The sequence below is a fragment of the Aphanomyces astaci genome (genome assembly GCF_000520075.1).
Source record: "Aphanomyces astaci strain APO3 unplaced genomic scaffold supercont1.13, whole genome shotgun sequence".
Taxonomy (NCBI): domain Eukaryota; phylum Oomycota; class Saprolegniomycetes; order Saprolegniales; family Verrucalvaceae; genus Aphanomyces; species Aphanomyces astaci.
The window spans coordinates 969342-996039 of record NW_009798276.1 but is presented as its reverse complement, the minus strand read 5'-3'; the positions used below and the strand labels follow the sequence as shown (position 1 = coordinate 996039).

The window sequence follows — 26698 nt, the reverse complement described above, 5'->3', positions numbered from 1 at the left end:
TTGAAAATGCAGTTAACTTATCCCAACACATCGAGCTCGATGTACTACCGTTGCGACCACGAACACGCCAAAAAGCTTGCGATTTCGCCATGATTAGGGTCTGGGCAGTGCGTCTATATAAATCTCAATTCGGAGTCAAGCCGACCATGACATGGTTTCTATAGTCGGAAGATTAATAGCGTAAAACTGTGCTGTGGATGTTTAGTTAGTATGTACTCTCTGCCAAATTATCAGTACTGTAAACCCAGAGTATTTACAGAGCACACTACTAAATTCATACCGACCTGTCATTTCAACGACATACATACCGGTATATATACTGTACTTCACCACATCACGTTACTGAAACAAGTTCCATCAGTCGCATGGTATTTCTATCTCCAAATTGTCGTGGCTGGATGGAGTTTGACCACCTTTGTGGTTTTGCACATTATAGCCAATAGAAGTGCTTAGCTTACAGCCTGACGGGCGTCGTGCAAATTCGATTTATATCACGTCAAATTCAAATATCTTTATATTTGTATTTAGGGGTTCATAATTTCTCGATGGAAACGGAATTTGCCCGACGCTCGTCGTGCACGAAACCTTATAACCGGATGCCGGTCGTGTAAAAACCGTATTATGTAAGTTACTGAATTTTGTATGTATTAATAAAAAGGTGTCATCTAAAAACTTCCAACTGGCCAAATCGATAGAGTGGAAGGTTTTATTATTTAACGTACAATTATTGTAGTTAAACCCAAAATCTAAATACGTTAAATACCGATTTCATGCGTTTAGGTCCAACTCCTCCGGATATTATATACGGACAAGAGCCACATACAAAAATCAAGATACATCTCAGCAGCCACCCCTATGGCCAAATATCCATACGCCGATGTAAAATACCACTAGGTTAAATATTTATTTCTGGACCAATTCATTACCAAATTTGAATCTGAGACGTAGAATTTCTTCACCACATTGAGATCTGCCGATTCTACGTCTCAATTTGCTGAAATTTTGAGTAATGAATGTACGAAATAGAAGTCAGAAAATTTTGTGAAAAGTTGGTAGTTTATAGGTGACGAGGATCATATTAATTTAAACATCATATGAGTTTTATAAGTTGGTTCACCTCAAAAGTACAACTAATTTCGATAAGGTTAACGTAAGAAATCAATTTACTGTTAAGACACATGACTCAATTTACGATCTATGTCCAAGAGCCAATCAAACGGCGCAAAAATATTACAAAAGTCCAAATTTTGCGTAAAAGCACAATATGTATCATTAATTCAGCTACAATCTCCAAGTTTGAGAGGTTCAAAAGTTGGAGATTTGGAAGTTCTCCAGAGCCGCCTTCCACAGATGCGTCTTAAATTGATTTTTTACGTGGCAACTAAGCTTACTACATGCCTGGTAGTTTGCTTTTAAGTAGCACGTTGTTCAGCCGCTTCTGAATGATTCGCTCAAGAAGTGATCGCGACAAAGCTCTCGCTCCACTTGGTTCTGCTTGTCGTCGCTTAGGAAGGCAAGGGTGGTGAAATACAGTACATGTACGAAGTTCAAAGGTGAACACTAACATATCTCTGCGGTAAATCTATTGATATTGATATTACGCTGTAAAGTTGGAAAATCACTCAGCGGGCACTTCTGCGGTAAATCTACCGGTAGTCGTCGCAGTAACCACATTCGAATGCGAGAGTCAACAGTTTATTACATACTATTAATAGTATTTAGCCACTTCGGATAAGCTTGGAAACTGTTACTGTCAAAGCTTAGGCCAAAAATATGCAGCACACTTCTCGTGTTGCTTGTCTAGCACCAGTTGATTACCCTTAGAAATCAAAATATATAGAATGGGGAGCCTTCCACAAGGATCACAATCAGTGTTCACCCCTTCGTGTCTCTGTACTGTAGCTCTGTCGACGCTTGGACACAAATTACCCACCGTTGTTACTGTAAATTGCGTAATTATGGCATGGACCTTAGGAATCTGCCGGGGATTAGTCTCGGGGAATATCAAATTAACTGTAAAGTCTGGTAGCCCTGTAACCTGTCCTAACCCCTGTGGGCACATATACGTACATTTAATGCTATTTCCGGGGTTAAGTTGCACAACACAATTCGGCAAGGGTATGCGTATAAGTGCACCTCAGTGGTTAGCGATAGCTAAATACTAAGTATTCGTAGCACTTTGCCCAAAATGCATTAACTAGAACTGTATTAATAGTAGGTATTTCACCGAGTACTTATCACTTATCTGTGCAACAACTAGGACAGTTATCCGACAACTCAGTATCAGGTAGTTTTCGAGTAGGTACATGTACAGTAACTACCTGCTGCCAAGGATTTCCCCATGGACATTGGTGTCAAGTACAGTACATGTACATGTAAGTAAGCTCAGCAGTGGGTGCACAAGCGAGTTCTACGTACCAGATCGTTTAATTTCACCATGTACATCGACTACTTGTGCATATTACTAGTAGTATTAATAATATAATAGTAGTATTAATATTATAGTAGTACAGTATAGTAGATAAAACTACACCCTAGAGACTTGCCATTCTAACGCCACATCTGTCATCATACCAAACAACTGGACCTATGGAGATTGCTGATGAACCGACAGTCGACTGTACGGGATTGTCGCCCACATGCTCGTCAACAGTCGACGACGGTCACCCACATGAAGGGCGCTTCGTCGGTAGAAAGGGCTCGCGAATTCGTAAAGAAACGTGTCCAATTGTGGTGCTTACAAGGGGAGTATCCATTGGATTCAATTTGAACTTTACCATCTTGAAGTCCCAAACTTATCCAAGTCAATTGACCCATTCGCCTCTAAAGTTCGCCCCAGGAACCAATCAACGACGAAGAAGAGCACATCAGCAACGAAGTGCTTGTGCTGTTACACATCGAATTGCGATGGAGAAACCACCAAGTCTTCATTACGCAATCAGCTGGGAAACAAGCATGGGTGAAGTTTCTCCACAATCCATCAACGACCCGCTAGTCGCCGAGCCAACGCCAACAAAGGAAGAAGCAGCAGCAGCAGCGCCATCGTCACAACACCAGCCAGACCAAGATGTGTACGTTCCGATCCAAGACTCGCCGCAGTCGCGCATGTCTGAAAGCAATCGTGAGAACGGACTGTCGCGCCGCACGCTGTCTCGGTCTAGCACACGGTCGTACCGCGCATCTCGTCGGTCAACGTCCCGCGTCCGACTGAGTCGATTGGAATCGATGCTGCATGAAGAACACTCAAAGGCGCTCGTGCCGTCCGCCGTCCTCTGGGTCACCGTCGGCATCGCGCTCATAGGCGCGTTTCAATTCGGCTGGCTCTTATCCCAACTCAACTACAAACAGTTCAATGCCAAGTGCTCAGCCCCTGTCATTCAAAAGGGTAACTGCCTCGTGTTTCCTGGTCACTCGTCGACAGAATGGACCATGGCCGTCACGTCTTGGATTGTCGGCGGGGCCATCGGTGCCATGGCCAGCGGGTACCCCGCCGACAAGTACGGCCGCAAGCGCACGTTGTTCCTCAACGCTCTCGTCATGATCGTCGGCGCCGCGGTTCAAGTGATGTCCACTGACATCTACACGTTTTCAATCGGGCGGGTGATCTCGGGCATCGCGTCCGGCGCCGCCATCAACGTGTGCAACGTGCTCATCAGTGAGATTTCCCCGTGTCAAATGCGCGGGATGTTCTCCACTGGGCTCCAAGTGGGCGTGGCTGTCGGGTCGTTGGCGGTCACGACGGCGCACTACGCGCTCAACGCAGAAGCGTACGCGTGGCGCATCCTCGTGGGATTTCCGGCCGTCCTGGGGGGTCTGCAGGTGCTCCTGATGCCGTTCGTGACGCTCAGTCCGGTGTGGCTGGTCGCGCACGGCCACATCGACGACGCCGGCGTTGAACTCACGCGGCTGTATCGGCCCACCAACACCCAAGCCATCTTGAACGCGCTCGTGGCAGCCCACGAAGAAGAACGCAAGGAATCGTCCGGCGTAAACCCGTGGAAAACCATGTTCTCGTCGAAGTACCGCAAGCAGCTTGTGATTGCGATTGTACTGTGCTCGGCCCAGCAATTGTGCGGGATCAACGCCGTCATGTACTACTCCAGCAGCATCTTCGCGTCCGCCGGCGTCGACGATCCCCGCGTCGGCAACACCATCGTCAACGTCGTGCGCACGTCCATGATCATTCTGGCGGCGTACGTAATGGACAAGTTCCACCGCCGCACGCTGCTCATGGGCGGCATGTCCGTGATGGCCGTCGCCGCCGTCGGCATCATGCTATCGCTGTCGTATCAGAATGCGATCGTGTCTGTCGTGTCCACCGGGCTATTTGTCGGTGCGTTCTGCTTGAGCATTGGGCCCATGGGGTGGATGGTCTCGTCCGAGATCTTCCCCGACTTTCTGCATGCGAACGCAGGCTCGATCGGGACCATGTTCACGTGGCTTGGCAATTTCATCGTGGGGGTGCTCTACCCGACGCTGTCGGCCCCCGACAGCCTCGGCGCATACGCGTTCTCAATCTTTGTGGCGCTGCTTGTGGGCTTTGTGCTGTTTGTGTGCATCGTGGTTCCTGAAACCGGTCACAAGACGTACGTGGAAATCCAGGAATCGTTTGGCATCCACGAACACCACGACGTGGACGTCGATGTTGACGAAGACCCGTGGGCTTGCGACGATGACGAGCTGCCCAAAAAGCCATTCTAGTCGTTTTCAGGATAATAATATGTAAAAAACACACATGAATTACAAACTGCCCTGAATAAATCATTTCTATTGATAGTTTAAATTATTCTATTAATAATTGGCCAGAAGTGGTACATAGAAATCAAGAAATCCGGTTCGCCTTGGGCAAAACTCAAAACGTAATATAATTTGGAATGAAACGTTGGTCAAGTCTTAATTTAAAATGAATATAAAATAGTTTCGAAACGTAAACAGCCCAGTTTACATTTTGTAAACTGAAAATTCAATACTTTGACCTAAAAAACCTACCAAACGGTAAACTTTGTCCAAATCCTTCCAATTGTTTTGTCCATAGACCTCCCACCAAGTTTTCAATGAATATGTAATCAGATTCATGACCTTCGAGTTGGTTCACGTAAAATCACACCTCGAACATTGATGTTTCGTCGGTTTCGTCAACCTTCAACCTAAAAAAACCCAACTAAACCTCCTTGAATTTCATATCGCTTTGGCTCAAATAATAGAGCGGTCCTAGATTGTGGCAAGAAAATACATACAAATAGAATCAATATTGGCCACGAAAGTTCATCAATCGTATCACATGTTTACATTTTGTTAACTGCCAAAAGTATTCTATTTTCGTTTGAAAGTCAACCTCTCGAATTGAATACGGTTACGTTTTGCGAATTTTGCCCAGGCCAAACTGGTTTTCGCGATTTCCCGCAGCCTCTAACATGCTAACAACACGAAATTTCACTCGAAAGCACAATACAGTATTTAAGAGAGCTTTTGCTTCACTTTGGAAATATTAGAGTGATTTTGCACCAAGAATCCACACGAATTTTCCAATACAATTTCCCTGAAAATCCTTCCGTCAATATCATGTTGAAGGTGCTTTTGCTATAGGAAAAATTCAAATTTAAGCAGGGCTGCCGCTGTGTGCGTTGTTGCGGCTCTTCTGGAGCACCTACCGGTAGGGCACGGCTCCCAATCTTTAGGCATATCAACAACCCAGTGCATTAGGTGCAATGTGTACAGTTTGTGACCTTGCACCATCCCTATATGCATGCTGTACTGTGCATCGCGCCGACATTCAAACATGACCGCTTTGAGGTGGTCGATGAAGACTGGGGGATAGGATGTATCTGTTGGCTGGTTTACGTTCGGCACTATACCACTGCTCGCCTACGATATCCTCGCTCATCTACTAGTGCGTCCTACACTTACCTACCGCTCATCTACGTTTGGTGCCGACCATGTTCAAGTGTTTTGATTGGCTACTGTGTGTGTGAAAAGGTATTCCCAGTCAGAAATTCTGACAGAATATATTCATCAAGAAATTCCCAATATAATCAGATCAAAAGGCTTCATCGTGAAACTTTTCAGGAAATATCACGTAGCAAAATCACTCTATTGTTTTCCATTTTGGTCAACATATTACTATACTATTAGGACGAGCTTTTGTTTCACTTTTGGCCAGAATACGACGAAATACTCCCGGAGTAACTTTTTCGAGTTTTGATGCCCAAGGGTAGGTGGCCGTAGCATGCAAGGACAGCATCGTGGCAGAACCAGCACTCAACAGTTCATTGGCGCTGGCGGCTTGGGTTTCATGAAGCTGCTACGTTTGTTCATAAACTGGCGGTACTCGCGCTTGGACTTAGTGTTGGACGTTCCGAGAGCTGGACCGCGGAGGTTTTCCTCGACGACCTTGCCCTTGGTCGTATCAAAGCCCCCAAAGCCCATAAGCAAGCGCATTTGCTCCTCTTCGCTGATTTCAGGTTCGGGGGGTTTGTTCTGCGATGCATTGGACGGCGACGATCCACCTTCGCCTTGCAGGATTCGCTCTCTACATAATCATCAGATATCATGCGTAGAAAACGACTCAACATGTGCATACCTAAAATCTTGAGTGGACAAGACTTCAAAGGCGGGTTTTGGACTTGGAGTACGGCGCACGGGGCGGCGTGGTGGCGGGGACGGCGAATGACGACGCCGACGCTCAACCGACCTGGACCGGGAGCGCGAGCGCCCACGTTCCCGAGACCTCCGACGATCGCGATCTCTCACGTCTCTATCACTGCGCTCCGCCCGTGACGATCGCACTCGCTTCCGGCCCCAGCTATCCATCGACCCGCTGCGGCTTCGACTTCGACGGCCCATTATTAAGAATGGCATATATCCGGATAACCATCTGGGACATCGATATTTAACAGTAAGTTCTGAAAATTTTCAATCATAAGATCGCAAGTAAGCTAACTCTCCGTTCTCTATACTTCAGTACTTTGACTGCATTCCAGCCTCAATGCATCGTAAAGAGTTGCGAGCAGGTTGCGTCCAAGCACAGTCCCATGTACTCCATGCCTTAAGGGAGCCATTATTGCTCGTTTTGCAGGTAACAACAACCAGCATATGACAGAAAAAAATGGACTGAATAAAATACCAGAGTAATTGTATACTAGTACGCCATTATTTAAGTTTCGACCATTTTGAAGTATTGACCCCTCAATTTTTGGTTAACGTTATTATCGCGCGGAGTCGTTAACCGGACAAAAGATTGATGATCGATTGATCCTTCATTCGTCAACGATCTTCTCGACCCGAGACGAGAAGAGACGAGGATGGATTTGACAGCGGGACGACTATGGAAGGTAGATGCATGCATTGGTCTCGTGGGAGATCCGTACATCGGTGGTACCGAGCTTGAAGGGGGCCATCTATCGAACGGGTTGTTGATGGTGGGGCACTTCTTGGCACAGATCGACGACGACCGCGTCAAGGCAGTTGCAAAGCACCTGCAAGACGCCGTGGAACTGTCTCGGTCGAAAGCGGGAGATTCGAAAGAATTCACGACAGTCCTGGGAACGTTCAAGGACTTTTTGGCCAACATGCAAGTCGACGTGCCGTACGTGATCCCCGGTGGGTGGGAGGGCAAGTTGACACGCAATGCGCTGTTGTACATTGCCGAGAAGTCAAGCGACAATACATACTCCCTCACAATCTGTAACCGCGGGCCAGGCATCGAGTACCACCCGAGCCACCCTGACCAATTCAAGGTCAAGGTGCAAGGCAGTGCGACGATTCAAAGCATCCCCGCCGCTCGTTTCTTGGACATGTCGTTTTGGAGCATGGCATTCGCGCTGTGGTTGAAATCTCCTCCATCCGAGTACCATCGCGTGGAAACGCTGTACGACGTGTTGCTTCCGTGGCTAGCCGACTCGGTGCTTCCCACGGGCTTTGCCATCGGCGAGGCTCCCGTCTTCACCACCGCCACGCGCAACAACACTGGATTTGCCAAGAACGTCGTCGAAGCCGCCAAGTTCCTCATGCGAAAGCAGGGCCTTCCCCATGCAACGATCAAACGCGTCCTGTTCGACCTGCGGTGGGACATTCTCAAGCAAATCCATCAGGATCTCCTGGTCGTGCAGAACCCGACGCTACCCTTCCACGGCGTGGCCCCCGAGGTAGGGTGTCGGAATGCTGGTGGCTGTTGTAAGAGTGCATGTCTTGTAGGTCGTCCAAATCCTCGCAGGTATCAACCTCATCGACTCGGTCCACGGCACCCACAACTTGGCTCAGCTCTCGACGGCGTCTGTCGTCGGGCTATACTTTTCCAGCTCCACATGCGGCGTCTGCACAACCTTCTCGCCCAAGTTGCACGCCCTCACTCAACACGTGACGAACGCTCGGTTTCCCATCGTCGTCGTGCCGCTGGACGGCTCCACGGACGAGTTTGCCGCTCATTTGAACTCTCTGCCTCCGTCGTGGTATTGTGTTCCCGTCACAGAAGTCGACGCGCGGAAAGCATTGGTCAAGCTCTTCCATGTGGCGGCGATCCCGACGCTGGTTTTGACGGACGCGACGGGCGCCGTCAAGACGCCCTTGGTAATACCATCCCACGAGTTTGATTGTAGCTGACTTGGGGCGTAGGGGGTCCAAGTCGTGCTAGGGGACCCAACAGGAGCGTCGTTCCCGTGGCTGCCGCCGTACGAGCTCCCAATCGAACGGCTCAGCGACACCGAGGCGACCGTCCTGGACTTCGCCATCAAGCAAACGGGGCTGGCGGCGCTCAAACAAAACGATGCGGGGCGACTGGCCACGGACGAGCTCGTGGCGGTGCAAACGCTGCTGCAGTCTGTCGAAAACACCGCCAAACCATTGCGAGAAATGCCCCCCCACCGTGTCGCAGACCCGTCGACGCTGACCGAGCAGGTGCCAGTGCTCCCGTTTGAACACTTGGAGCATTTTCAAACGACCGACGTCGATGGCTACGCTGGCAACGTGGCCGACGCGACCATACCTGTGCTCACGAGCATGCTCGACATTCCCCACCACGTGTCGACGCTGGCGGAGGCCGCGACGGCCCTGCGACACTGCGAACAGGTGTGCCAAAGCCTCATGCATCGAGCAGCCGACGGGTCATCGTCGTCGCGGGTGGCGCTGCACTACGAGGTCATCCACGTGATCACGACGTTGTTTGTCGAGATTCTGCCCGTGCCGAACCCGTCCGAGGCTGATTTCTGGCGTGGCGAGATCACTCAGGCCGCGCAAGTCGACTGCTTGACGCAAATGCACAATTTGGTGCTGACGTTTGGTCTGGTGTGGCAATCCATCGACCGACCGTCGCGCCACATGGATGCCACACGGTCGCTGGCGAGTATGTGTGCGCTGGCCATGTACGACGTCCTTCTGCGCAACCTCGCGGTGGACGCGCCGTTGGCCATGTCAGTGCTGGTCGCGGAAGGGTATGTGCTGGCGCATTCATTTTGCCAGAATTCGCGGACGTTGGAAGACATGACGCGGGCCATGGAGCTGGTCCAGCCGTCGTTTGGCATCGTGCGGGGCCACGTGTTGGCATACTTTGCCGGCCGACAAGTGAAGAATGCCACGCCCGTGTTCGAGTTTCGCATGCCCGACGAAAAGGTTGAAGTCAAAAAGTACAGCGCCACGATCACGTTTTTGAGGAAACTCATGGAAGTGTACGCGTACCCGTTGATCGACATGAACGACCAGAACCCGCCATCCGAAATGGAGGCGCTGGTGGACTGGCTCACGAGCGACGCCACGCCGCTGGCCCAACATCACGCCGAGTTTGCACTGACGCGGGACGTTGTGACGATGGTCAAGTTCCTCGCGACGATGGAAACCCAGGAAGATGAGCTCATGCGACGCCGTACGGGGCTACGACAGTGGCAGATGTGGTCGCTCACGTTTGACGAAAACACTCGGTTCCGACGCCGGGCGAATGCAGCAGTGCCCAAGCTCAAGTGGGAGGTGTCGGGGTTCCGGGGCAACGACCAGGACATTGCAGACATTGACGTGAGTGGGTTCAACGGTCGCAAGCTGTTTTTTGGCGAAGGTCCGGTGGTGATCAGCCCCACGGCGCTGCCGGCACTGCTGCACACGTCGGCCGCCGGGATCACGGAAGATGACGTTTTACACACCGACACGCTACCCTTGTTTCAAGGCACGCTGTCGTCGGAAGAGTCGGAGTACTTGCTGGGGTACTTGACAGTGCCGTACACGCGCATCCCGCTGGTGCTCAACTTCTTTGCGTCGCGCGACCGCGTCATGTACTTGTTCAATCCGTCGCTGCAGGCGTTGCTGCGCGCAGTGCTGTTTGAAGGAAGCGACTGGGTGTATCGAGACGCTGCTGCTGCTCCAAGTGATGACGTCATCACCCACGTTCCCCTGCGGAAATCGACGCTGGCGCTGCAGGAAGACGCGCTCGAACAAGCCATGGACGCCCGCGTGCGCCATCAAAAGGCCGGCGACCACCTCGGCACGATGAACGGACTGCTCCTCAACGAACTCACACACAGCCCCGATGCCACGCTTGGCCCCGTCCTCGTCATGCTCAGAGCCATCACCGAATTGGGCAATGCGTCCGTGCATTCATCCGACGCAAGCTTCCTCCTGTTTATGATCCATCTGGGGGTAGATGTGATGCGATACGTGAGTTATGCAGCGTTCGAGGGGGCTCCGGAAGGTGTGCGGTCGACGTTGCGCCGCCTTCGCACCGACTTGGCGGGTCAAATCCAAGGGTTTGGACTAGCGACGCTGGAAAAGTGGCGCGTCGAAGCCGAAGACGCCAACGACCTGCGCACGGCCTGTGTCGTGCACTCGTATATTGCGTACATCCACGTGAACTTGCATGAGGACGAGTACTCGGTCGAGAACGTGGCCCAGTTGATGGGAAGTGTGGGGTATGTGCGCAACTGGCACTGCTTTGGCATGCGCGTGACGATCGATGACGAAGATGGGATGCTCTCCAGCGAAGAACGACTGCTGCGGTGGCTACAAGCCCACGGAATCGACACGAAAAACGTGTCGTTGAGTTCGTTGGAAAAGTACTTGACGGAGCGCCCGCTGTTCCTCAAGGTCGGTATGGACATTGTGCAAGCCCCGAATATCCTCAAGAAATCGAGCGACGCGGCGGCGAAATCGCCCCCGGGGTCTGTGTTGGAGAACGAAATCTTTGAGTTGCTACAAGCCAAACGGCGGTCTCTTGTCACATTTCTTGGAAACTTGCCGGCACACGACGTCAACAACGTGCTCAATACGATGCTACACATTGCACTGCGAACGCGTGCGTCGGCCCCGCCTTTGCACACGTGGGAGGTGGAAGCCGCGGGACGGTATGTGTGTGTGCAAGCGGAAATGAAGATCGATTTCCAATCGGGGGAGATTCTGTGGCGAAACGACGAGCTGAAACCGGTGCCCGACTCGATGGTCCAGTACTCGGACTACCGCCACCAGTTTGGCCAAGAGGCGCTGCATTGTGGGCTCATTGCGCGGCAAAGCCACCGGCTGTGGGTGCACATCATCGGAACCCCATTCGAGCTCATGGAGTGGGACGAACCGACCGATGACGACCAGGGCGTCGGTACGCCTCAAAAGTACATTCGCCAACAACCAGCTCCGGATGTGAAAATGTACTGGGAGTGCCCTGCATGTACTTGTGCGAATTTCAACGGCGACCAGCCACACGCGCGGTGCCAAGTTTGCCAAAGCCCCAAGGAACCGCCGCCTTCCCCGCCGCCGCAGCAAGCTGCCTCCGATGCCTCTCCCGCCACCAAGGGCTTTGTCGTGCACGACGTTGTATACAACCGAGTGGTGGATCCGTATGCCAAGGAGGACCATCCGGAAGCGTCAGAGGTGTGGGCAGTGGACTTGGTCCGGAAACTGCTGAAGGCGCTGTTCCCAGAAGATCACCCGACCAAGAAACTTCCGTGTATGTTCTTCCTGCCTGAGATGGTGTTGTCCTCCGACGCCACGACAGTGAAACTGGTCGGGTGGCACGAAAATAACCCGCCGAATGCCGAGTTTCAGTCGACGTTTAAAGAGATCGTCGTGTACCGATGGTATGGCATGGCGCACTTGTTTGCGTGGGTGAGCCACGGCCGCCGCTTGTGTCGGAAGCTCATCTTCACGTCCAACGCGCGGCTGAGTTTGCACGGATTTGTGCCGACGGTGGAAGGCCAGGGTCAAGTGGACGCGAGCATTCAGTTTGCGGCGGGGGACTTTATGGAGTTGCAACCGGCGGGCGGATCGCTCGTGATTGTCCGACGCGGTCACGGAATGGAAGAAACGTACGTGCCCCCGCGGTTGCTGCAAGGACTCGTCCCCAGCGCCTTTCTCGAATCGTTCAAGTTTTGGCTCGGCCAAGACAACGTCATTCGCGGCGAGCCGCTGGATTTACATTCGCAGTGGTTCCGATACCGCCTCGAAGTAGCGCTGGAACCGCATGCTACGATTCTGCGAAAGCCCGTCGCCGCATCAACGACATACGACCAAACGTCCGCGACCTCACCGGGCATCCGTCCGCCGCCCGCCCCCGTGGCCGCTGCACTCCTTCCCCCAGTCCCCGTGAACGACGAGGACGTCGTCCACTTGATGGCCCTCGGGTTTTCGTACGCGGGATGTGTGCTGGCGTTGCGGGAATGTCGCAGTGACATGGAGCACGCGGCGCAGTGGTTGCTCGATGAAGCCAACCAAGCCAAACTGATAGCCGCCGAAGAAACCATCCTGTTGGCCGATGCCGCGGCGGCCGTGCGTGCGTCGTCCGTCAAGGACATGAAACCGGTGAGCGACTCGATGACGGCGGGTGACTGGGTGCTGATCAACCCGCTGCACGTGCCGTCGCAAGATAGCACCATCGCGCGGCTGTGCCAAGTGCTGAGTCGTGTGGAGGATCTGTCACATGTGCTCATTTGGACGACCGGTGTGGATGCATACAAGAACCTGGCGGGCATTGCGTCCATTGAGCTCCCCCGCTTGAAACTCAAACTCACACCAATCGTGGGACCTGAGGACGGCGTCGTGAGACTGCACTTGGTGGATCAGCCCGACTGGTTTGTCTGTCTGGACGTGCCAGCGTCGCTCGCCGCGCTGTCGCTGCCGACGGACTGCCTCGTGTTTGCCACATCACGGGACGAACTGCGAGTGCTGGTGCCCAACCACGACTTGTACCGGCCGACGGTGGTTGGGGTGCCGTTTTCAACCACGATTGTGCCGAATCGAGCGTCCGCGGGGTGGCAACACGTGATGGAGACGCGGTTCTATCTGTACCCCGTGCACACGAGCCACCGGTTCCTCACGAGTCCGTCTCTGAGTGCGACGTTTTACTTGATCTTGCTGCATCTTATGGCCCGGCAATACGCTAGCGCCGCACAGTACATTCGCATGTCCCACATCGACGTGGAGTTTACGGACGAAGAAGCGTGGATCTTCAACCAAGTGGTGAAAACGCTCGACGACAGACACCCCGACGCCTGTGCGTGTCGAGTACTACTCAATTTGGCGGTGCAGTACAGCCCCAACAAGTGTCCGTGGCGCATGGCCGACGAGCTGCACACAGTGTCAAGCAGCGTCGCGCATGTACAAGCGGCATGCCGGCTGAGTCTGGAGGAAGAAGGCGATGCGTTGAGGCGGAGCGAGACGCTGTCGTCGTTGCTACACACTCGACTAGCCATCTGCCACCAACCGCAGCCGGGGACCGTGGTGACGTTAAAGCCAGCGCGGCTAAGAGTTGGAGGGCAGCCGTGGGTCAAGCTCAATATGCTGAGCACGAGATTCTTGCAAGAACATGCGACAGGTCTCACCCACGTTCGATACAAACCCCCGGCCGCCGAGAGTTTGGTGGACGAAGAGTGCCTGAAATTAGTGTGGGACCACATGGTCGTGGCGGACGAAGCAAGCGGGGCCAACCGCGGGTTGGGGTGTTTGTTCTTATACCAATGTCTTCAAGGCCGAGTGAAGCTCCAGCTGTATGGGGAAGACCGGACGCGGTCGCTGGCCGAGTTGTTGGGGCGGTTGCTGCACTTAAAGCTGGCGCGATGGGGCAAGGAAGTGGTGGAAGACGGCGAGGAGGAGGTGGTGGTGCCCGTAGCCATCACCCAGATCAGCGCCGTCCTCGCCAGTCCGTACCACGAGTGGCCAGTGCTGCCCCAGGACCCGAGCAGCAAGATGCAACTGGAGCGCGGCATCAATCTGCATTCGAAAGCGCTCAAGGACTCGATGCTCAAGCACTTTTTTGACCTGACCAAGGTGGAAATGGAGACGTTGTTGCACACCACACAAGACATCCCCCGTCTTCGCCAGCAACTCAGCCATGCGCACCAAAGTGTGTACGAAACAAACGTGACGGTCGCGGCGTCCCCGTTCGCGCTGCTCGAGGCCCCGACCAACTCGAGTTGCAACTCGCGAGAGATTTCGTGCGACTTGAATCCACTGGCGCCATTGGATTTCCTCGACGCGGGTCGCTACGTCGTGCACACGCCCCGTGAAACCCAACTGCCGACCACGCTTCCGTTCGACTTGAAGCAGCACCCGTCGGCGCAGAGTGTCGTGGCCAAAGACTTGCTCTCTCGGCTGGCGGAAGACGTCAAGCATCACGCCGATGCCACGAATTCCACGCAGGACGTGTACTTTAACGGGATTGTCCGCGGGCAGTTCAATCTGGCGGGGGCTGAGGAACAGCTTGACCATCTGATTGCCGACTGTACGACCCAGCGAACCAAAGACAAGGCCCATCTGGAACAGTGTATTGCCGAATTGGAACAGCGCGTCAATGCCGTGGACGTTGGGAGTGCATCGTCGGACAATGCTGCAGTGACACTGGCCAAAAGTCGGTTTTTGCTTGCTCGCCAAGCGCGCCAAAACCAACCGGCCGACCTAAACTACATTGCCGCCTCCCTGGCATCGACTAACATGGCGGCGGATCTCCAGCAAAGGAATCCGTTTTTTGACGTGGCGACGTTGCCGGCAGTGCTCAAGTCGGTGCAGGACATTCTCTTTGGATGCAACCGCATCAACCAGCTCAATCGCTTGATCCAATCGGCCGAAACTTTGAAACGACTGACGTCCAACGCCAGCATACCCCACGAACGCCTCTTGCACGCGTCCCAAGACGTGGCGCACCAGCTGCTTGCCACGCGGCACTACATCACTCAGCAATCGCAGTTTGACCCGCGCTTTTTGATGTTTGAATACGTGTTTGAGCTCATGCTGCGGTCACGCCAGGTGGAAATGGTGGACAGTTTCATGCGAAGCTTACGTGGCGGGACGTCTCGCGTGCAGCAAATGATCATGGGCGCAGGCAAGACCACCGTTGTGGGCCCGCTGCTCACGTACATGCTGGCCGACTCGACGGTGCTCATCACGCACGTCATGCCCACGGCGTTACTTGAGCAATCGCGCGCCGTTCTGCGCAGTCGCTTCAGCAACGCCATTTTGGCCAAGCGCATTTTCACGCTCAGCTTTGACCGGAGCATCGACGACAGCCCTGACCTGATTGTGTCGTTGGCAACCAAATTGACTCGCGCGTGCCGGCAAGGCGACGTCATTTGCGCGTCGCCGGAGGCCATCAAGTCTCTGTTTTTGAAGTTTGTCGAGCTGTTGCACTCGCTGGACCAGTCGACGTTTGACGCGGACTTCGACTTGCACGATGCGTCCAAGACTGGCCAGCGCATCCGCAAACTGCTCACTGCACGATCCGACATGGCCGACGAACTGCATCGCATCTTGCGCTTGTGGCAGCAAGGGATTCTCATCATGGACGAAGTCGACGTGTTGCTGCATCCGCTGCGCTCCGAGCTGAATTTCCCCATTGGCAACAAATTTCCCATCGACTTGGCCGCGAATCGGTGGGAATTGCCCTTGTTTCTACTCGACACGATCTTTTCCACCGAGCATGCCGCGTTGGCCGACGCCCTCGCGTACGGATACGAGATTCACGCTTTACAGCGGTTTCCCCATCTCGTGCTACTCGACCAAGGCTATTACGACGTGACGCTGCGCCCTCTACTCACGCAACTCTTGTACACTAACTGGCTGCTTCCGCACTTGAAAATGGGCAAGAACGACCTGTCCAAGCAAGACATCACGGCGTACATTGAAAGCGAGTCTCTGCAGTCGTTTCATATTGCCGATCAAGTGAGCGACCATGGCCTGAAGCTGCTCAACCTGTCGAGAGACTGGATCCGGTCGTTGTTGCCCCACTGTTTGTCCAAGATCAATCGCGTGTCGTACGGACTCCTTCGGCATCATCACATGCAGCACACCCACACGCCGTCGCGGCTGCTGTTGGCCGTGCCGTTTGTCGGCAAGGACGTTCCCAGTCGATCGTCCGAGTTTGCCCACCCAGACGTTTTGATTGGGCTCACGATCTTGGCGTATCGGTACGAAGGCATCCGCCGGAGCGACGCCAAGACGATCGTGTCGCAGCTTAAACACGACTTCTCGAGGCAGTTGGGGCCGCGGGACGAACGGCCTGCGTGCGTCTTGTTTCGGTCGTGGCTTGTCCAAGGGCTAGAGTCCACGGGTTCGGTGCACGGGGTACTGCCACTGCCGCTGTTCCAGCTCAACGATGCGTCCCAAGTGACGCGGCTGCTCCAGCTCATCCAGCGGTTGCCGTCGGTCGTGTACTACTACGTCCGTCAACATGTGTTCCCGTCTTGCATGAACTTTCAACAGCTCAAAGTGTCTGCGTGCGGCCATGAATTGGGCAGCCACAGTTTGTTTGCGCGGCGGGTGGGGTTTTCTGGCACGCCGTCGAATCTGCTGCCGCTGGACTTGGGCACGTGCCACTACGAGCCGCAGTCGGACGGCAACATCTTTAGCGTGCTCACGTCTCCATCTGTGACGACGTTGGAACGAAAATTGAACTGGACGGCCACGACGCTACTGCGAGACATTGCTACCAGCGACCCGCCCGTGCACGCGCTCATCGACACGGGCGCGCTCATCACGGGGATGGACAACGAACAGGTGGCGAGGTACCTCCTGAGCCATTTGCCAGCGACGATGGAGGGAGTAGTTTATCTCGACACGAGCGACCGGCAGATGATTTTGCTGCGAGACCACGCGGCAGCGCTGCCGTTGATTCAATGTGGCCTCAGTCCCGACAAGCGGTTTTCGTTCTACGACCAAGTGCATACAACTGGCATGGACATCAAGCAAGGCATCAATGCGCGCGCAGTGCTGACGCTGGGGAAGGACATGACGTTTCGCGATTATGCGCAGGGAGCGTATCGCATGCGGGGCATCGGTGCCGGTCAAACGATTCACTTGTACCTAATCCCCGAAGTCGAGAACCGAATTCGCCAGGAACTGTCGCTGGTGGACGCCAAGTCCTCACTCGACAGCTTTCGACTGCATGTGCCGGCGTGGCTGCTCGTCAACTCGATGAAGATGGAGTCGATGCAACTGGTGCAGCTGTCGCTCCAGGAACTGCACAACATTTGGCGCACGCGGGCGTTGGAGGCGCTATTGGTGGACGTCGACACAAACAAATCCAAACACTCGTCTGGCCAGCGCCTGCTCCGGTTTCACCAGTCGCTGGCGCTGCGGCCGTGCATTGAAGCATTCCGCGTCCAAGTGTCGTACGCTATCGCAGCCCAAGTGCCCGTACCCCGCGCTATCACCGACACGATCCAAGAGCTCACGGCACTCCACGCCACCCTGCTCGAACCGTCAGATTACGACCGCGTAGCCCAAGTCACCGCCAGAGTCGCGACGTTGATGGATATGTCGAGCGATATGCACTTGAACGCCGAAGTGGTCCATGAAAACGAAGCCGAGGCGGAGGAGGAAGCCGAGGAGGAAGCCGAGCAAGAGGAGCAGAAAATGAGCGCATACCCCCGCGACGACGAGCATCCGGTCCCGTGGTCCACGGACGCCTTGCTGCAATGTCCTTCGACTGGGGATGCGTTTTACCCGCTGTCGTTGTTTCAGGCGCAGTCGGCCTGCCGCGCGATCGCCTTCCCTGGTACAATGCTCGTGTCGGGCAACTATTTTCGCCGCCGATGGATAGGGCTCGGCGAGCGCCGCCTCAAAAACATTGGGTTTCTCATGGAATGGTATCCGAATGCGATTCAGAATCACTTGAAGGAGCGCATCGGGGTGCACTTTGTGACGCTGGTCGCGACGGGCCTGCCGCCCACCGACGCCGCCGCCCAAGCGATTCATCTAGCGTCGCAAGATCCCATGACAACATCCGTGGCGACAGAAGGGTACGTCGTGGCACTGTCCCTCGCCGAAGGAGAAACCATTCGACGTATGCTGCATTGTGCACACCCAGTGTTTACCAGCAGTCGCGTGCAGCTGCACATGTCGGACGGCGCCCTCGTCGAGTCATCCCACCGCGCGGGTCCGTCCCTTGCCCACCTCCCCGAGGCCCTGCAATCCTTTCGGTTTTTCAATAACGAAATGTACTACACACCCGAGCAAGTGGCGGCGCTCCTGTCGGGACTCACGTCCGTGCCTCTGCATTGGCGGCACGATTTCTTCCAAAGCACGCTGCGGCTGCGACGCCGCGAGCGGCAGCTGTGGGGGGACACGCCATTGGCCAAGGTGTTTACAAAGGAGGACGAGTGGCATCTGTTGAGTGCGCGTGCCAAGATGGAGCAATTTCAACGCGGGATCAAAGCCAAGAAGATCAGTTTAGTCACGGCGTGGCACCGCTTCGACGTCAACAACCACGGCCGGCTGTCGTACGACGAGCTGTTGCGGTGTTTTGAGAGCTTTCAGCTTGGGTTCAGCCCAGGCGACTTAAATGAAATCATCGGATTGATGGAAGGCCAGCAGGACGGCGTGACCATCGCCAAGCTTGCGCATGCGTTCGACGTGGACTTGCTGGTCGAATCGATGGTGGACAAGTCGAATAAACCCGACGAGCACACTCAAGACCCGTGGCTGTGTGTTGTGTGCACCTTCCAGAACGACGGGCTCGTGACCAGCTGTGTCATGTGCAACGAACCCCGCGACCACACAAAGCAAGTGGCCGAAGTGGCCCAAACGTGGCAGTGTGAAAATTGCACGTTTATCAACCCCATCGCAGAAACCACATGCGCCGTGTGCGAAATGGGAGCCAGCGGCCGCCGTGAAGTGCCCAAGGACAAGTGGATTTGCGACCCCGAGCAAGGCGGGTGCACGTACTTCAACCTCAAGACGGCGTTCTATTGCGACGTGTGCAACCGCGCTCGTCCAGATTTGGCCACGCATCGCTTTTAGGCGACATAACGAAACTAGCTACTATCTTTATATAGACAAAAAGTTGTCATACTTGCTGGACGAAGTTGTGCACATTTATGGCATAGAAAACCCAAATCCCAAACGTTTGAGCTGGCCGGCGGGCTACGCAATGATATGAACGCAATGTCAAAGTGCCAAAGCACCCACATACGTAGACATTTTGAAGATACAATATGTAGTACGTTATGGTCAATATGTAGAGCTGAGCTAGCTGCACACTGTATGTGTAAATATGAATATGGATTATAGGATTAGCAGACAACGAGGGCTGCCATGTCGCTGAGCTTGGGGTGCTTCAAAATGGCCGAAAGCGTCAACTTGGTCATTCCGAGCTGTCTTTGCATGCAGTTGAGGACCTTGAGGGTGGAAATCGAGTCACCGCCGACGGCAAAGAACGACGTGTTGCGTCCGATGGTCGTCGCATCTATGTTGAGCACTGTCGCCCAAATCTCTGCCAGTGCTTTCTCGGCCTCAGACTCCAAACGCTCCAAGTGCACCGACACATCCACATGTGCCAGTGCCTTTTTGTCGATCTTTCCGTTGGCATTTTGGGGGAGCTCGGCCATGCCCATCCACACTGCTGGCACCATGAAGGGCGGAAGCAGGTCCTCCACCACGGCACGCAAGTCGTCCACGCTGACAGTCGACGGGGCATAGTACCCCACCAGGTGCGTGTTGTTCTTGACCAGCACCGCGGCGGACGTGACGAGGGGATGTTGCTGCATGGCATCTGCCACTTCGTCCAGCTCGATGCGGTAGCCCTTCAGCTTCACTTGGGTGTCTTGTCGACCAATGACTTCAAACTCCCCGTTCCATTGCAGCCGCCCGATGTCCCCCGTCCGATACATGGAGCCCCCCGCGAAGGGGTCGGCTACAAAATGCGACTCAGTTTCTAACGGGCGGTTGATGTACCCTGGAGAGACGCACACGCCGCCCAAGTACATCTCGCCTTCCACCCCCACGGGCACTGGCTTCTGCCACTTGTCCAAGATGTAGCATGCAGTGTTTTGAATGGGGGCGCCAATCGTCACAGCCGCGTGGGGGTGGAGCTCTTTCACGTGCGACTCTATGGCACATTCAGTGGGGCCGTAGCAGTTCAACAGCGTCACGTGCGAGGAAGCCCACAGGTTGTTGATGGCCATCGGCATGGCTTCACCCCCCACAGCCACCACTTTTAGACGGGGGAATTGAGCGGGGTCACCCAACAGCGCCAGCGCCGTGGGGGTACAAGAGAGCACGTTGGCACTGGCTACGGTGGCCAACACGTCCGATTGGCGCAGTACCAACGTGCCTCCAAAGCTCAAGGCCTTCCACGTCTCCCACTGACACCCGTCAAACCCGATAGCCATAAACTGCACTACGCGGCTGCCTCTGGGGATGTCACTTGACCGATTCACAATCACGTTCACAGCGGCATCGTGCACGACTGGCACGCCCTTGGGGTGGCCGGTGCTACCTGAGGTGTACACTACATACGCTTCGTCTTTCGGGGATGCCAATGCTGTTAGGTGTTGGGTTACGGGTGGTGCCTTGGCCAAGTCGATGGAGGAAGTGAACACCACTGGAATCGACAACTCCATCTCGTCGATGCGGTAATCGTTGGCTTCGGTCGTGATCACCGCCACAGCGTCGGCGTCGTCTAGAATGTACGACAATCGATGGGCTGGAAAGGTGGCGTCCAGTGGGATCATGGCGGCGCCTGCTTTGAGCACCGCCAGCATTGCGATGGGAAATTCCAAGCATCGCTCCATAATGACGGCCACGCGAGATCCTACGCCAGCCCCGAGCTCAGCCAGCAGCCGCGCGAGTTTGTTGCTTTGGTCGTTGACTTCGCCGTACGTCAGCACAAGGCCGTTGAACTCGACGGCTGGGTCCAGGGGGTACTTGCTGGTGTGTGCTTCAAACCCGTGGTGCAAGAAGGCGAACGGAAGCTCCACTTGAGGACCGAGGGCACACTCATTGATAAAATGCGTCTGGCTGCCGGACAACCCGTCCAGAACGTCCACGGATGCTTCCGCGAAGTTGGGCAGATTCGCCAATGTCGCAAGGAGGTCGTCGAATTCGACGAGAATCGAATGCGCATGTGTCCAGGACATGTGGTTAGGGCTGGCTAACGCGTGCAATTCGAGCCCGTCGTCCGTCGCAGGAACGACAATCACTTCGTACGGGTAGTAGTCGGACGTGTTGGTGTGGCTAGTTTCTGAAGTGTCGACTGCCTCGAACTCGTCACATTGGGACTCGAGAGTAGCTTGGGACTCTACAAAGGCAAACAACGTGTTGAATAGCTCCCCTTCCACGCCACTCCATTGCTTGATGTCCACCAAACTGGCATGGCCATGTGGAATCACGTCGCGGTTGCTGCCTTCCAACGCTCCAAGGAGGGTTGCCAACTTTGTGTTCGCGTCAAACTGGACACGGCTAGGAACACTGCTCATGACCGCCCCCATCATCCTAGTTGAAAAAATCCTTAGAAGAGACGAAATTTTGAGTGCAACTTTCTGTACCGTTCGACGCCTTGGACAGGAATGTTTCGATTCGCCAACACTTGACCAAACACAATGTCTGTTTGTCGCGTGTATCGTCGCAGCGTTGCGGCCCATCCAAACTGCACCAACGTAGCCAAAGTAACGTTGGCAGCTGCGGCAATCTCGGCCAATTTCGACCGCGACGTCGCCGCTCGAACACACAACGGCTCGGTGTTTTCAAATGAAGTGCTGGCCACTTCCACGCCCAAGAGTGTGCCGGACGAGCCGCCCAAGTAGGTTTGCCAGAACGCCTTGGTCACAGCTGGGTCTTGAGCCAGGATGAAATCCATGACGTGGCGGAACGGGGGACGAGGCACGACGGGGAAGGTCTGGTACAGTCGCTGGAAGTCGGACATGACGAAGTGGGCCGCGTGGCTGTCATAGAGCACGTGGTGCATCGTCAGGACAAGGAACCGGTCGGACGATGCTGTTGCGACCACGGTCATCCGAAGGAACATGCGATCCCCCATGTGAAATCCCCGCTCTCGATCATGCGTCGTGAACTCGTCCAACGACTTTGCGGTGACTTGGGCGACTTTCGCATCCTTCGACATGTCCTGATGAATGACTTGGAACACGCCAGCTGGCGTCGATACAAACCTGGTCCGCAGGAGTTCATTTTGAGCCACCAGTTGCTGGAACGTCCCACTCAATCGTTGGACGTTGAGCGATTTCAATCGAAACGCAAATTGATGCACACTTGTGGTCGGGTCCTGCATCGTTGTGAACATCAAGCCAGCTTGAAGCGGCGTGGTTGGGTAGATCAAGTACGATCCGTTCTCATGGTTCATCATCGAGTGCACGGCGGTAGTAGCGTCGACTGCTGCTTGTCGCAGGGTTTGGGGCAAAGTGTCGACGTGCAGAAGTCCATTGGGCAACACACACCCTCGATCCCCTGTTAGAGTGCTAACATCGGATGTATTGTCACTTTGCATGGCATTCTCCACGACAGACTTGGTATAAAGGTCCCCAAACACTCCCACTGGCACTTGGCGATGGGGATTCACCACGACGGTGCTTTGGATGCCATGCATGGGACGCCACCCGCTCGCTTGGTCATCCGACACATGCGTCGGCCGGGTCAGTTGGGATGGAACGTACACGTGCGTCCGTCGACAGGAGGTGCCAGCCACAGACGTTGGCAGGGAGCAACCCCCCAGTCCCCATACCACCACGCGGTCGAGGGCTGCATGCGACACGGAGGACACTGACTCAAATGAGCCAGTCATGACGTCCACGGATGCCAGGGACTTCAGCACGTCGTGTCCAGGGCAAACCACAGTCCCACCGCAACTCCATGCAGTCCACGTGTCGTAAAAGTGACTCAAATCAGTCGTTCCAAACGACATGACTCGCGTACAGTTGGAGTACTTGAGCTCTTGAGCCAGATCTGACGCGGCACGAATCACGTCTAAGTGACGCACGACTTGACGCGTTGGCTTGTCCGTGAACTCGATGCAGTCAGCGCTTGACGAGGAAGCGGTCAGGGCCTCACACGGAGATGCGGGGGTATTCAAGTCTGCCAAATTGACGTGAAATGTTGTGGCAGAAGTGTTTACAGAATTCGGCTGATCGGCGGGCAACAAGATCAGCTCCACTGTCGAGTACACGGGTTCATCTGTCGACCCATGCACGTTGTTGACTTGGACAACCACACCACTAGCCTTGAGCACCGCCAACATACTGACGTGGAATTCGAAACTGTCGCGATTCATCACCACTGCCACTCGCGCTTCCGACGACACCCCCAGCACCACCAACTTTGCTGCCAATGCATCCGACATCGCATTGAGGTTCCCGTACGTGAGCCACATGCCATCGAGTTGAATCGCACGAGCCTGTGGCTGAGATTTGGCTTGGTGTTCAAACAACTGGTGGAGTTGGCCATGACGTGGCACGAGAGGAGAGAGGGGACTACTTTGCAGTTGAAGAACTTCAATTTGAGCCCTACCAAGTCGCCATAACTCCGAGACAAGCGACGGGGCTTTCACGAGGCAGTTGGTCACTTGGAGCATCGTTTCGCCAAACTCGTGGACGATCATCTGGGCTTGGATGCTTGTCATCATCGCAGGGTGAAACAGCCCTTCAATTACCAGCGATGTAGACGACGGTTGCACCAGCAGCTCAAACGCGTATTCATCAGAATGCGATGTGTGGGCGGTGTTTTCAATGATGGCAAATCCGTCTTGGTCACCAGAAGACGGCAAGTTCTGATAGACAAACAGCGTGTCGAAGAGATTGTCGCTGTCCCCAAGCCCACTCCAGCGCTTGACGTCAACCAGTCCGGCATGCGAATGAGCCATCGACGCCACACGACCGGCTTGCATGCTTTGGAGCAGTTGCGTCACTGATACAGCATCGTCAAACGTCACTCGACACGGCACAACGTTGATCAGCGGCCCCATGATCCTACAAATTAGCATCCACGTTAATACATGTCAGAATCCAGAACTCCGTACGTTTCGGCGTCGTGCACGGGAATGTCTCGGTTCGCCATCACTTGGCCAAAAACAACGTCGTTGCGCTGCGTGAATTTGCGAAGGGTGGCCGCCCACGCCAACTTGGCCACATCTGCCACGGTCGACCCAGCAACTTGCGCGGCCTTGGTCAGACCTTCCAGTGGAATTGAAATGCTGTCTAGAAAATGCTTCTCGTCACCGACTGATGGACGGACCAGCGAGTTGACCAGAGTGGCATGCGACAAGGCGGAAAAGTACGTGGTCCAGTATGCCTCTGCCTTGACCATGTCTTGCGCTTCGATGTAGTCGACGACAGTTCGAAAGCTGGGTCGAGTAGACACGATGGGGCGTTTTTGTAATGCCTTGAAGAGGTCGTTCAGGAGCATCGCGTGCGACCACCCGTCGTACAGCGCATGATGGATGGTCAGCACGGCTACAATGGAGCAGTCTCGTTCGGTGGAGACAACAGTCAGGCGGACAAACGATTTGTCGCCGAGAGCAAACCCTCGGGCGAGGTCTTCCGCCAAAAAGTCTTTTAAACTCGCCGTCGTCGCGATGGACAACGGAAGTTGCTGGACATTGTCCCCCTGAGATTTCTGCAGAATCTGAAAAATGCCACTGGACGTGCTCACAAACGTCGTCCGCAATATGTCATGGCACGCCACCACAGTTTGAAACGCCCCGTCGACATCGGCCAACGAACATGTGGATGGAATAAGCAGAGGCGTTTGATGCACGTACGCATGTCGGTCCTTGGCTGTGGCGAAGAGCATCCCCCCTTGCAACGGAGTCGTGGGGTACACTTCAATGTCCCCCCCGCCCAGCGCCGCCCTCCACTCGTCGTCAATTTGAGTCCGGACGGAAGCTTTAACCGTTGCCTGTGGCCAAACCAGCATGTCCGATGCGGTGGTCGCGGCGGCGGCAACGCGCCACAAGACGAGTGTTTCCATGAATTTAGCCACCGTGAGGAACAACCCAGCTTTCTTGCACATAGCCACAGCCGAAATGACCGAAATCGAGTCGCCCCCCAGGGCAAAGAACGACGTGTTGCGTCCAATGGCGTTGACTTCCACGCCCAAGACATCGGCCCACGCGGCGGCCACGACCTTTTCCGTCTCTGATTCCAGAGCTTCGATCACCACATTAACGTCGAATGTTGCCAGAACTTTCACGTCAATCTTGCCGTTGGTGTTTTGCGGCAACGCGTCCAGACCCACCCATGCTGCAGGCACCATGTACACGGGCAATAAGGCGGCGACAGTTTCGCGTAGAGCATTCATATTGACATTGGCCGGTGAGAAAAAGCCCACAAGATGGGTCTTGTCCTTGACGATCACAGCAGTGGACACGACATCGGGATGCTGCATCATGGCATTCGTCACTTCATCCAACTCGATGCGATACCCCTTGAGCTTGACTTGGGTGTCTTCTCGACCAAGGACTTCAAATTGGCCGTTTGGCAGCAACCGCCCCAAATCTCCCGTTCGAAACATGCATTCAGGGGGTTGATTGTTCCCTAAGGCGATGGACACGAAGCGGTACGTTGAGTCATCTGGCCGGTTGATATATCCAGGCGAGACGCAGATGCCGCCCAAGTAGATCTCCCCCACGACACCCACGGGCACAGGCCGGAACGAGGTGTCCAAGATACGGCAGGTGACATTGTTGATCGGTCGGCCAATGGAAGTGGGCTGACCCTTGGAGAGACATTGGACATGGGTTTCAATGGCACCTTCAGACGGGCCATACCGATTCACCAGAGTCACGTGGTCAGCCCACAAGTCCTTGAGGGCAGAGGGCATGACTTCCCCGCCATGAGCCACCAGCTTCAAGCGAGGGTACTGCGATGGTTCCCCCAAGTGAGACAAGCCCGTCGGAGTAATCCCCACGACGTCGATCGAAGGCAAAATGTCGAAGATGTTGCTACCACGGAGAACTAGAGTGGCGCCATGGCTCAGGGCCTTCCACAAATCCCATTGGCAGCCATCAAATCCAATGGCCATGACTTGTAGCATGCGACTTCCCTCGCAAATGTGATGGAATCCGTGGGGTTGGTTGAAAATAGTATTGGTGACGCCTTGATGCAATACCGGGACGCCTTTGGGTTTCCCCGTCGACCCCGATGTGTACACAAGGTACGCTTCGTCCTTAGAGGAGGCAATGTGACAGGGCAACTGACTGAATGCTATTGGGTTCAACGCGAGCCGCTCAGTTAGAATGGTGACCACTTGACATGACAACCCTTCCAACCGACCAACAAGAACATCCGTAGTCACAAGTACGTCAACCCCAGCATCTTCCAGAACCAGTTCAAGTCGGTCCAGAGGAAACGCAACGTCCAGTGGCATCATAGCGCCCCCAACTTTGAGCGTCGCAAGCAATCCGATAGGTAACTCCAGACATCGATCCATGATCACTGCCACGCGGCTGCCGACACATACACCCAACTCGGCCAACTCACACGCCACCGCATTCGCCTGGGCGTTCAATTCACCATAC

General features: G+C 54.5%; 4 protein-coding genes across 4 annotated transcripts in view; 2 read left to right on the top strand and 2 right to left on the bottom strand.

Annotated features, from left to right (window-relative positions):
* Positions 1–2909: 2909 nt before the first annotated feature.
* H257_06743 (hypothetical protein) lies at positions 2910–4754 on the top strand. The gene has a single exon (XM_009832094.1). The coding sequence runs from the start codon at positions 2956–2958 to the stop codon at positions 4699–4701; it is 1746 nt and encodes a 581-aa protein (XP_009830396.1). The 5' UTR covers positions 2910–2955; the 3' UTR covers positions 4702–4754.
* Positions 4755–6070: 1316 nt separating this feature from the next.
* H257_06742 (hypothetical protein) lies at positions 6071–6857 on the bottom strand. Its single transcript, XM_009832093.1, has 2 exons — positions 6581–6857; positions 6071–6529 (listed from the first exon to the last, which is right to left on the bottom strand). The coding sequence occupies exons 1-2, from the start codon at positions 6841–6843 to the stop codon at positions 6259–6261; spliced, it is 534 nt and encodes a 177-aa protein (XP_009830395.1). The 5' UTR covers positions 6844–6857; the 3' UTR covers positions 6071–6258.
* Positions 6858–7245: 388 nt separating this feature from the next.
* On the top strand, positions 7246–19254 carry H257_06741 (hypothetical protein). Its single transcript, XM_009832092.1, has 3 exons — positions 7246–8144; positions 8194–8565; positions 8611–19254. The coding sequence occupies exons 1-3, from the start codon at positions 7302–7304 to the stop codon at positions 19192–19194; spliced, it is 11799 nt and encodes a 3932-aa protein (XP_009830394.1). The 5' UTR covers positions 7246–7301; the 3' UTR covers positions 19195–19254.
* Positions 19255–19375: 121 nt separating this feature from the next.
* The window catches only part of H257_06740 (hypothetical protein), a 14831-nt gene continuing 7508 nt past the window's right edge, over positions 19376–26698 (bottom strand). The window contains exons 4-6 of the mRNA XM_009832091.1: positions 24200–26676; positions 21720–24149; positions 19376–21666 (exon numbers count right to left, since the gene is read on the bottom strand). Coding sequence (XP_009830393.1) covers positions 19467–21666; positions 21720–24149; positions 24200–26676 — 7107 coding nt within the window. The 3' untranslated portion in view covers positions 19376–19466. The remainder of the gene's footprint in view (positions 21667–21719; positions 24150–24199; positions 26677–26698) is intronic.

Bases quoted from the DNA above. Each gene is read 5' to 3' on its own strand.
- H257_06743 (XM_009832094.1), top strand. From the start codon at position 2,956: ATGGGTGAAGTTTCTCCACAATCCATCAACGACCCGCTAGTCGCCGAG.
- H257_06742 (XM_009832093.1), bottom strand. From the start codon at position 6,843: ATGGGCCGTCGAAGTCGAAGCCGCAGCGGGTCGATGGATAGCTGGGGC. The intron at 6,530-6,580 runs GTATGCACATGT...ATGATTATGTAG, and splicing joins TTGTCCACTCAAGATTTTAG to AGAGCGAATCCTGCAAGGCG.
- H257_06741 (XM_009832092.1), top strand. From the start codon at position 7,302: ATGGATTTGACAGCGGGACGACTATGGAAGGTAGATGCATGCATTGGT. The intron at 8,145-8,193 runs GTAGGGTGTCGG...CATGTCTTGTAG, and splicing joins TCCACGGCGTGGCCCCCGAG to GTCGTCCAAATCCTCGCAGG. The intron at 8,566-8,610 runs GTAATACCATCC...CTTGGGGCGTAG, and splicing joins GCGCCGTCAAGACGCCCTTG to GGGGTCCAAGTCGTGCTAGG.